Source organism: Ornithodoros turicata, chromosome 6, assembly GCF_037126465.1.
Source record: "Ornithodoros turicata isolate Travis chromosome 6, ASM3712646v1, whole genome shotgun sequence".
NCBI lineage: Eukaryota > Metazoa > Arthropoda > Arachnida > Ixodida > Argasidae > Ornithodoros > Ornithodoros turicata.
Genome location: NC_088206.1, coordinates 66,753,406 through 66,764,634, shown reverse-complemented (window position 1 = coordinate 66,764,634; position 11,229 = coordinate 66,753,406). Strand labels below are relative to the sequence as shown.

Sequence of the window (11,229 nt, the reverse complement as noted above, 5' to 3'; positions counted from 1 at the left end):
ACGACCTTGGACGGAATGTACGGGAAGAGAGGGACAACAGAGAATGGTCAACACTCGCCTTGCAGATGCAAATGAGCATCACATAGCCTTACACAAAAATGTTGTGTGTTAAACTTCCAATTAATTGCTTGATGTGACGTGACTTTGTTCCTTTGCAAACTCAAATGGACTTGTTCCAAGGAATTTGTGCTTGCAATATCGCTGCACATGTGACTACCGATTGCAACATCGCAGAAGCTGACACAATTTCATTTTTAAAAAGAGAAAAAAGAAAAACTTACTAACCTGTGAAAGAGCAAAGGAAGTGCATCAATGTCCAAAGAGGTCATGGATCACGGGCAAAGAGTCACTCCACAACACAGACACAGCTGGCACAAACTTTTATTACTTTTAGAGGGAATGCACCTTACATTTTGCCTTTGAACTGAGAACAAAACTTTCACCACAAAATTACTAGTTTCCTTTGTGTTCTAACACTCAGGTTGACGGAGGACTCAAAGAGGAAAATACTCTGGCAGCAGTTCCTCATATATGCTGACGTCTTTGTCCAGAAACAAACAGTATATTATCCTGTCCACCTGAAAGAGGATCAAAGATATTTATAATTTACCCATCTACTTCACTCCGCTACAAACACCTGCGGCTTGCTACCTTTATATCCCTGAAGCACACGCTCGATCCGTTACCCGACACTTAAGCCACATCTTAACGTTGCTGATTCATCCTGCTGTTTAAAAACGACGTCTCACCTTTAGCAATCTACGTACTTGCAATGTTTAGTGAGCCGTGGGACACAAATAAATAATCGTCTAATTAAAACAGAGGAAAAGAGTGGTAATAAATATGACTGGAGGCAAATAAATGTGTCTGTACAATTGGGTGCTACCGATTAGTACGTTGCTGAATTCAGGAAACCTGGTTTATCTGAATTTCTTCAGGTGTCTGCCATTCCAGGCCATTCTTGAGGGTGTCTTGCACTCTGGGCAGGTGTCATCTTTTTCGGGTTAGATGCCTTTCACAAATTTGGAGAGTATTTTGCGGAGTGCTTCTTAATCCTTGATTTGGAGTGAGATCAGGCATACATTCGCGTACGGTAGGGCTAGTGAAAATCAAGAAACACTTGTTTGGACAAAAGTGCACCAAATCACACATATGCCGCAGAGTTCAGCCGTGCGACTCATGATTTTTTCCAGCAATTTTACAGTTCACGTTGCACATACCACCATCGGCATGTGTGTCGCATCTGTTGCTGCTGGCAGCAGTGCTCTTGCATTTTTGCATCGCGAGCTTAAGAATAAGAGGTAATTCAGTCGAAAATTTGACTTTCCCGCATTCAGAAAAAAACAAAAACAAAAATCAATTCAGGGAGATAGATAGGGAGTGATAGGGGATGGATTGTGACACAGACATGATGACAATCAGAATCATCAGAAGTTGAGTTGCTAGCTTATAACTAGGGCCTGACTTTTTCGGGTTTTATTTTTGGCCAAATTCGGGGGGTAAATATCGAGTGATGTTTTTCATTTGAACATTCGGGTGTATTCGGGTTAAATCCCGTTACGGCATATTCTGTCGTCAGGAATTCGGGTGTATTCAGGTGATTTTTTTTGTTTAATAAAAATTTCGCTTAACATGGAACTAATGTTTAGCAATGTTATCAAACTTTATTTTAATGCACGCTTATGAGTGTGCCACGCGACCCGGATGTTTTCGGGTAGATTCGGGTTAAACCCGAATTTTACAGATTTCGTTCGGGGGCTAAATATCGGGTGGATACGGGTTTAACCCTAAAAAGTCAGGCCCTACTTATAACTAGAGCTGAGTGGGACTAGGTAAATTCATACCCGCACAACACCCACCGATGTGCCACAGCACCCACCACGACCCGGGGCATATGATGCAGGAATACCCGCTGATGCAGTGCGGGTACACCCACCATTTTACTCGCAACGCTCAGCGTCACCGAATTTCTGCTCTCAAACAGCAAAACTATTTTTTTTTTAATCTGAAAAGAGGACGATATAATCTGAAACGACGATTAGTCCTGAGCGTGTCATGCGGTCAAGTCCTGCTTCTAGCGTCTGCGCGGGAAAATAGTCCAATCCGATCACAATGTTGTGAGATGGGTCAGAAAAAACTGAAAAAACTGGTGAAAAAACTTCCAGTAAGCTAAATTCGGGGAGGAATCTGGCTCAGTTACTCAACCTAACTGTAGTGGTTTGGTCGAAACGGTGACTTAACTGCATTTGCTGCCAAACAAGTAAGTTAGTGCATTCCTACAGACATCCCAGCGAGGGCAGTTTGCAGGGTAAAAATCGCGTTTCACCCTAAAGAGGCAACATTCAATTCGGGGTGCAAATTCGGAGAAGGATCGGGTAAGACCCTAGAACTTCAGGCTCTATGTAAACGAGAGCCCTCTACCAACTGGCGGTACGGTCAGCTACAAAGCTTTCAGTAACATTTTCTCACCAATAAATATCTACATCTAATAAATCTTATAAAATAAGCAGCAAATCCTATGTATATGTGCAACAAACAAAGCTTGCTGAATTTCTTGTTGAGCAGTAGGAAGCACACTAGCTCTCGTATCTAATACATTGGATCCAATCTGTCCAGACGTGTTTCGAAGTCATGTCTATGTAGGTCTCGAAATATTGAATTTGTGAGAGTATGACACACCAATCCTCACTGTACTCCATAAAAACGGAGCAAGAGATTTGACGTATGCATTGGGAAGCAGTTACACAGTACATAATAACATTATTCTACGAGACAAAACATTCAGTTTTCACATCATGCCGTGACGTCAAAGTTTTCATGTCACACCACTTACCAACGAGACAGATGTCACACTGCTAGCATGAACACTTTAAGCTCGTACCAGCCACCCCCAGTCAGAACATTACCGTTGTCAACACTTGTCATCAATGAGACACATCAACATGGACAACTAAGCTGGCACATGTGTGAAATTGCTAAATTCCCTGCTTTTATTTCTCTAAGGCTATTCCATGGAAGCTGAAGCTTTATTAATGATGTTGCACATGCATTGAAGACACGAACCGCAACTAATTCTTAGAGCCTGAAGTTTTAGGGTTCAACCCGAACTAGTTCAGTTAGTTTGAATAAGTGAGCCCAATTTCTCCCCAAATTTAGCGTACTGGAATTTTTTCTGCCTAAATTTGCATGAATTTAGAGAGCATGTTTTGTTTACCCGATTTTGACTCCCCGAATTTAGAAAAAAAAATTATTTCCTGAAAACTTCGGGCTCTACAAGTTCTGAATATGAAAGTCGCATCAGGTGAGTGCAGGCGTAAGTACTTGTCTCTTTCTTTTCAGTGTATGAACATCAGGCACCACAAAAACTCACCTTGCTCGCGTTATCTTCCACTTCAAGCCACTCCCTTGTCGTTGAGAGCGCTACATGGGCTGCTGCCTTGTTTGGATAATCTAACAAAATTAAATATATGCGTATAGACACATTGATTTTGTAGTTACTGCTGCATTATCCTATTTAGGAGGACACTTACGGTAAACTCCAGTAGATATGCAGGGAAACGCCTGAAAAAATGAAGAAATAAAATGTTACAAAAGTTTACAGCTGTATACGGCAGTGCTACGTACAATGAGCATTGCAGCTATTAAAAGCCTTGGGATGTGGTTCACGCTACCAATGCTTCATCATGGTGTCGATATTTAATCGAATGGTATCAAAGGTGCTAAGTTTGGAATCATTTGAGAAGCATTCTAGTTTTGCTAGTTCAAGACATGCCTTTCCTGATGCACAGATGCTTCAGGTGAACCTGACCTGCAGGATAGCATTGCCACCTAGGGCCACCTAGATGCCAATAACACACTAACACTGTTATTTGTCACCTTATTTGTTATACTGACATGTTTCTCTATACTTTTATGGAATGACGTCAAACGAGAATTAAATTAATTATTCGACATACCGTATAAGTAGTAATTTCCTCGAGGACCTATTTTTTGCGAAATTCACGAACGCCCTTTTTTCTCGCGAATTGAAAGTCCCGCGAAATATTCGAAGCATGACAGAAAAATACGAGAGAGAAATAAGGCCCTGGACGCTGATATGTCTTATGTACGCGGTTTATTACGCCCTTATACTGCACTTTCAGTTCTGCACGTGACTTCAGGACTTTAGTTGTTGTAATCAGCGACTTTGCGAGAGACATGTTCATTGACAGCAGAAAAAGTTTGTCGCCTTCCGTATGGAGGACGGCACTGTCAGGCAGGGAGACACGGAAATTCGGCAATGGCCCCTCATTGTAGCATGCCGAGTCAGAAGGGCTTAAAAGGGGTGAAACGGGTTATTATCCTTTTGTTAGTTCAAGGTGGAAAGTCCCAAAGATGTCTCGTGCGGGGGCGACGCACTGCGGTACCGCAAATTTAACCACTTATACAGTCATATTTACAGTTGTCGCTCTACTTCCTTTGTTGTTTATAAACCTTGGCTGTGGTCATGTCACATAAATTGAATCATAAGTCGATTTCGTGTGTAAGTCAACTCCATTTCCTGAAGAAACAAACTAAGGGGGAAAAACACCCACTGACCAGCTTATAACTAGAGCCTGAAGTTTTAGGGTTTTACCCGATTCTTCCCCGAATTTGCACCCCGAATTGAAGGTTCACCCTTTAGGGTGAAACCTGATTTCTACCCGGCAAATTCCCCTCACTGGGATGTCCGTAGGAATGCATTAACTTACTTTTTTGGCAGCAAATGCAGTAACATCATCGTTTGTACCAAATCACTACAGTTAGTTTGAGTAACTGAGCCCGATTTCTCCCCGAATTTAGCATACCGGGAGTTTTTTCAACCCGAATTCGCATGAATTTAGTGCACACCTTTATATACCCGATTTTTACCCCCCCGAATTTAGAAAAAAATATTTCCCGAAAACTTCAGGCTCTACTTATAACTAGGGCCTGACCTTTTAGGGTTAAACCCGTATCCGCCCTATATTTACCCCCCGAACGAAATCTGTAAAATTCGGGTTTAACCCGAATCTACCCGAAAACATCCGGGTCGCGTGGCACACTCATAAGCGTGCATTAAAATAGTTTGATAACATTGCTAAACATTAGTTCCATGTTAAGACAAATTTTTATTAAACAAAAAAAAATCACCCGAATACACCCGAATTCCTGACGACAGAATATGCCGTAACGGGATTTAACCCGAATACACCCGAATTTTCAAATGAAAGATATCACCCGATATTTACCCCCTGAATTTGGCCAAAAATAAAACCCGAAAAAGTCAGGCCCTACTTATAACATGCGGGCAACTTTTCACGCCCGCTCTGTTTAAAAAAAAGAATAAAAAACCTACGTCCAATTTCTGCGTTAATCGCTCTATGTCTTACCATCTCTAAAAGTGTCAAAGACATCTGCAATGCTAGCAGCACTCCTATCAGGAATAGGAAGGTCAAGTTTGACTATTACAAGGTGATAATTGACACAACAGCTAGATTACATGAATATCTAGAGCACAGTCTTCTTCATTGCTCGCACTACTAACCTTCCCGAATCGCACTCTCCGGGTCGGCTGGACTTTCACCCCTCTATCAAAATTGCTCGGTCCCTGGCCAAATCCGGCCCACCAACACTCTTCCCTCAAAGCTCTCTTGATCTTTCTGGACACTATCGGACCTCGATCCTTACCGTGAAGGGGCTCATTGTTTCATTCCCCACATCACCACCAGCAATGGTGTAGAGCATTGCCCCTGGCGATGAAACTCCGCATTCATCATCTCAAAATAAAGTTGTTGCCTTTTACGTGAGTCGTCGATAGTGGTGTAAAGTTTATCTCTACGCATTTTGTTTTCGCTGCGGTACAGATAGACCGTTCTGTTTCAAGGATTGATGCTTCTTCCAAATCAGGAGAACTTTACTCTGAAAAACAGGGTAAAATCTACTAATCTAAACCTCTCCCTAGTATTTTCAACATCAACATCAACAGAAATCTGGTGACATCGTGTGCAGAAGCAGCTGCTTTACGGGTGAAAGGGACAAAAAGGGAGAAAACACACTGAGTGTGAAGCAATTTAGCTTTCGTTCATGCCTGTATGACTGGCAGAGTTTGTGTCTTGAATTTCTTTCTCCCATTTTTCGAGGTTGGTAACAACAGGCTTTAGCTTTACCCAGTTTCACGCTAAGACACAAGGCTCCGAGTATGGATAATGTACCAGTGTCCGAAGACGATTGGCCTTCATGGTCTCCAGGCAAGTCAGGTAACAGCTGTGAAGTTTCGCCTCCTTTTCACCAACAGGTCCGACTGTGTGAATCACGTCTGAAATAGAATTGAGGACACGCTTTTGAACCATTACTATCTTCCAGGATCACTCAACTACAGAATGGTGTCACCCAAATGTCTCGATATGTTTCAGAGAGAAAGCACTTCGTCGGAACAGCCGTGAAACAAATTTTTGTCATTTTATGCAGAGTTTACGTCTTTAGGGTTGCGTCATTCGGAGAATTTGCGATAGTTTACTTGGCAAACGCTTCCGAGATTTTGTGTAACATTTTTGCATTTAGCATTAGTTTAGTGTAGGGTGAGAATAATTAAATTGATACTATTTATTTATTTTATAATTAGTATTAGTTACTTAATTATTGAGTAAATTAGCTAATAAAAGAAAATAACTGCATTAAATTAAAAGTGACTAAAGCAAACTCCATGTCGAAAAACTGTGGACCCCTCAAAAAGAGAGCGCCCGTGAATTTTTTTTCGACTAGAGTAGCTTGATGGGCTTGTTGGTACATGACTCTGAGAACAAGGAGCAGTCAAAAACAGGAACAACGACACAAGAAGACACACAAACAGAGGCTCCACTATCAACAAGTTTTTACTGAATTGCACAAGCACATTTATACCCAATGGTATAGAGGGGGAAAAAAAGGGGCAAAAACGGAACACACGTGGGGGCCATAAAAACACAAGGAACAACCGGATCTAACTACTCAACTTCAGCTTTTAGTCTGCATTCCAAGAACCCAAACTTTTCTCTTGTTGAGCCGTCGATATCGCTAACAAGGGAAGAGTTTGGGTTCTTGGAATGCAGACTAAAAGCTGGAGTTTAGTAGTTAGATCCAGTTGTTCCTCGTGTTTTTATGGCACCCACGTGTGTTCCGTTTTTGCCCCCTTTTTTCCCCCTCTATACCATTGGGTATAAATGTGCTTGTGCAATTCAGTAAAAACTTGTTGATAGTGGAGCCTCTGTTTGTGTGTCTTCTTGTGTCGAGAGAATTTTTTTTCCACTGCAACAAACATGACAGCTTTAAATGAGCTTTACATTTTGAGCATCTTTCATTTCTCAGAATGGAATTCTTCCACGTGGAACCTCCACACATGAGATCACATGCAAAATGATGGTAGTGCCACGATTTCATGTGCCATACAGGAAAGCTGATGGTGAAGAGTTAGGTTTACGATGGCCATAATGCAGCAAGGAACCTCCAGGAAAGCATGCTCCCCATGTCACCAGCAACGATATTATGAAGACATCACCAATGTGGCAGAACAGAGGAGCACCTAGAATGCCAGGTTTTGTTCCAAGACTTTATTTTGCTCTCTCTTTTGCATGACGTGCACTTTCACCTTTACCCGGTCCTTTTGCTTGACAGTTGTACGGTGAACACAACTTCAAAACGGATAAAGATTGCTGGAATTACGAGCAGAGTTTCATTCTAACTCAGAGGTGGAAAAGAGGTCTCGAAACAGTGCACTGCGTCCGAATCTTGGTTCCGTTGCGAAGTAATACATTTTGTAGAGATGGGACGAAAAAGAAATCCAAGGAAGGTTCTGCGAATCCACGAATCTTACAAATCTCGAATCTTTCGAATCCTTTCGTAAAAAAGGAGTTTAAAAATCCAGGGGAAGACACTTCTACTGAAAAGTATTTCAAAGCAGAATATGATATATTTGTTTAATGAAACACAAATTAAATAATGGTTCACTTTCTGGAGAAAACATACCCATATACTACTTCTTAAACATAAATTTATTTAACGCGCTGTTCATCGACTACAGGAAGTTCGTAAATTCTCGAGCCTGAATTGTTTCCATAAAACTGAGAAACAATCAAAAGCAAAACCACGCTACTTTTAAACTTGTAATGTAAGAGCTCCTGCCTGAACTCTTTCAGGTCAGAGCAACGTAAACGAACAAACAAGAAATCATTTGTCGGCCAATCAGGCTTTCCGGTGAATCCGCAGGCGCCAATTTTAAGAAGAAACAAACAAACGTGGTTGGCAGATTCAATTCGCCGTTTTGGGCACTGGGATTTGCGACTAATATTTTGCGACTCCTGTTCTTACTTGTAGAAATAAAATTCGTTGCTGCAGGCTGACTTACACTTTGCAGGTAGGTCGTAGCCACCCGTGATCTTGGCATCTCCCGTTGCGCATCCGTTGTGCATTTTACATTCCTCTACGAGCTTATGGCCTGCTGCACGGTGGATTGCTCCGTCCACTGGGAGAGAGAGAGAACAGGCCATCGTACAGAGTGCCACTCTGAACATTGGAATCCGTCCCTTCCAGCTGGCTGTAGCATTACAAGCGTCACGGGCATTCAACACATCCCACAGATACATGAACAGATGCAAGGTTTTAAATTTAACCATTTATAACCATTCAGGAATTTAAGTTGGAGGCTGAACAGCCTGCATTTTTGTGGTGGCAAAACGCCCTAGTGAGAAGCAAAATCAAGCTGGCATTTAATGTCGGCTTGATAATATTAAGTAACGAGACGTTTAATACCTTTCCATGATGCTTAACAGGTGCGCACCTTCGAGCACTCCGTGGTTACGTCCCGTTGAACAGGGCCACAATGACGAAAGCAAATAAATAAAATGGCACAAGTTTGCTAGACTTTTTTTAGCTAGAATTCCAGCCTTTAGCCTTAGCTGAGAACACTTACAAATTCCAAATTTTGATCGCGAGCGTAGCTTCGAGCCTTCTTCATATCTTTTGTGTTTTGCTTTACAGGTATCATTCTGCACGTTGTTGCTGTTACCTCATTAAGAGACAATGTGTAAACAAGCACAATGTAAGTTAGTGTTGTTGTGTCACTGACACAACATCATTAACCTAATTAATCTCGATGTAATTTTAAAGTGCCTGGCTACTCGCGGAAAGTAGCCTGATACCCCGATAATTAACCTGCAAGGGGTTCATTAAAAAAAGAAAAAGAAACTCCTCAAATCTACACATACCTCCACCCCCACCAAGCATGGCGTTATTAGCTGCATTGACGATGGCGTCAATTTCCAATGCCGTGATGTCACCGACAAACATGGAGACCTTGCTGCTCAAGTCGTACCTCTTCGACCACTTCCCCGAGCCTACAGGTGATTGATACATCGATGGTTAAGAGAGCTATCCCGGCAGTCAACCTGAAAACGGGGAGTGGCACGCACCGCTGGCGGTAATATTCTTCGCTTTGCTGTAAGCTGGCCAGTCTGGAATATCTTCGAGCGTCACAAACTTCTTGGTTTTGTAGTGGCGTCGACGTTCCGACGTTGGCATGTTCAAGTACTTGTCTGAAAGCAGCGGGAATGACGTACAGCTTGCTGCAACGTTAACTTTAACGCGGCGACGACTGGCACAGCAGTTGGGGAGACATCCTATCGGAACTAATTAGAACAATATGGAGACAGAGTAGGGCTATCCAACTCATGCTGGGGGTGTTGGGCAAAAAAAAGGCGCTCCGCTTCAAGTATGCGGATGAAGGTTATCATGAGGAGGAGGAGGAGGCTCCTCAACAGGCACCCCCAGGCACGATTGGAATAGCCTACAACGCTCTCCCTATAGTTCAACTTAGCGCCGATAGGGTAGACCTCCAACTGCTCCGCCAGCCGTTGCACCAAGCTGCACCAACAACAACTGCAGCATGCAACATAATTCGCGAGAATCTAACGAGTAAGAAAGACAGCATATCGTGTTGTGGTAATGGTTTGACACATGCAGGGAAGAGAGTCCATTAACAACAGCCTCAGAATGGGTACTTTCCGAAGTGAATCCAACTAATAATAATAAGGAACAATACTTTTACATTACTGTATTGGCGTTATGTGAATCATGTATATTACTTGGTTTCACTTTGACAAACGATATCCATGATGTCAACTGTTACACGCAATGAATATTCATGGACGTTCCAAGATGGGGGGCGAGCGGGGCGTACCCCCCTCCCCTGGAGCTCCAAGGTAATCGATGCGAATTGCACGCTTTTTACTCGCACGTCATCATAATTTATACTCAACGTCGTTATGATTACTCTGGACATCACCATCTTGACCCTCTACATATATCAGACGTTTCGATTGCCCTCGTTGTACAGTGTCTGTTGGTTGAATGCTTTACCACCCCCCATCCCCCTGTGGAAGTTCTTTCCCATGGGAAAAAAAATCCTGGAAACGCACATGTCCTGACTGACATAACATTTAGAGGGTATGGCTCGGCAGATGCAACTGCACACAGTGAAACAACACAGAGACAAAGGAGGTGCACCTCTTTCAGCCACGATGTCAGGATCAGTTGCTAACGGATGCACCGTTACACTTTCCATCATTCTACGTGTCACAAAAGACCTAGAAACCAAGAAATGCCGAGTGTTATTTGCGCGACAGTGCACTTGGTTCGCGACGCAGACACTGATGCCACTGACTCCACTCAGTACTACCCGCGCCAAATTCCGCGTACACATACTACTATTGACAGGAACTGAGTCTTTGTTGCACTTCTATACTGTGCTCTACAGCACAAAAAGGTGATGACAAAACATAGGATAAAGTGGAAACAGCAATAACCGCAACTGACCGGTACAAAACGCCAAATAGAATAGGGACGAAAATCAGCAGCAGACGGCGCCACATTGCAAGCAGACGACGTTTGTTTATCTACGCTGAGCGTCGTCTGCTCACTGGTCTGCAGCTGGCAGTGCGCTTTCTGTTTTGTCGGAAAGATCACAACGCAATACTTTTCTGCTTTGTTTTTATTTTCCAAGAATAATAATAAATAGAATATCGCCGGATGAGATAAAACGAAAAGGTTGTAACATGTCGTCTGCGCAAGAAAGAAGAAAACAACGCCGACAACTATTCTTACCTGGGCTGCATTCTTCCACGCATGTTCGACCAGCTAGGAAGTGCGACTGGTGCGATCTCTAACCCACCAAACGAAAGGATTCTACGTCCACAATAA

The 11,229-nt window shown here is 42.7% G+C and overlaps 1 protein-coding gene across 2 annotated transcripts; it reads right to left on the bottom strand.

Moving 5' to 3' along the window:
- Positions 1–363: 363 nt before the first annotated feature.
- Positions 364–10,917, bottom strand: LOC135397097 (macro domain-containing protein CT2219-like). 2 transcript variants are annotated; one of them, XM_064628433.1, is made up of 9 exons: positions 10,846–10,917; positions 10,537–10,616; positions 9,444–9,566; positions 9,240–9,368; positions 8,381–8,497; positions 6,213–6,316; positions 3,531–3,561; positions 3,371–3,450; positions 364–578 (listed from the first exon to the last, which is right to left on the bottom strand). In XM_064628433.1, the coding sequence occupies exons 1-9, from the start codon at positions 10,899–10,901 to the stop codon at positions 495–497; spliced, it is 804 nt and encodes a 267-aa protein (XP_064484503.1). In that variant the 5' UTR covers positions 10,902–10,917; the 3' UTR covers positions 364–494. The 2 variants fall into 2 exon arrangements, with proteins under 2 accessions (XP_064484503.1, XP_064484502.1); XM_064628432.1 differs by lacking the exon at positions 10,846–10,917 and having other exon boundaries at positions 10,537–10,839.
- Positions 10,918–11,229: the final 312 nt, after the last annotated feature.

Bases quoted from the DNA above. Each gene is read 5' to 3' on its own strand.
- LOC135397097 (XM_064628432.1), bottom strand. From the start codon at position 10,732: ATGTGTACGCGGAATTTGGCGCGGGTAGTACTGAGTGGAGTCAGTGGC. The intron at 8,498-9,239 runs GTATGTGTAGAT...TCTCTCTCCCAG, and splicing joins CATGCTTGGTGGGGGTGGAG to TGGACGGAGCAATCCACCGT. The intron at 3,562-6,212 runs GTACATTATCCA...TCATTTTTTCAG, and splicing joins CCAATCGTCTTCGGACACTG to GCGTTTCCCTGCATATCTAC.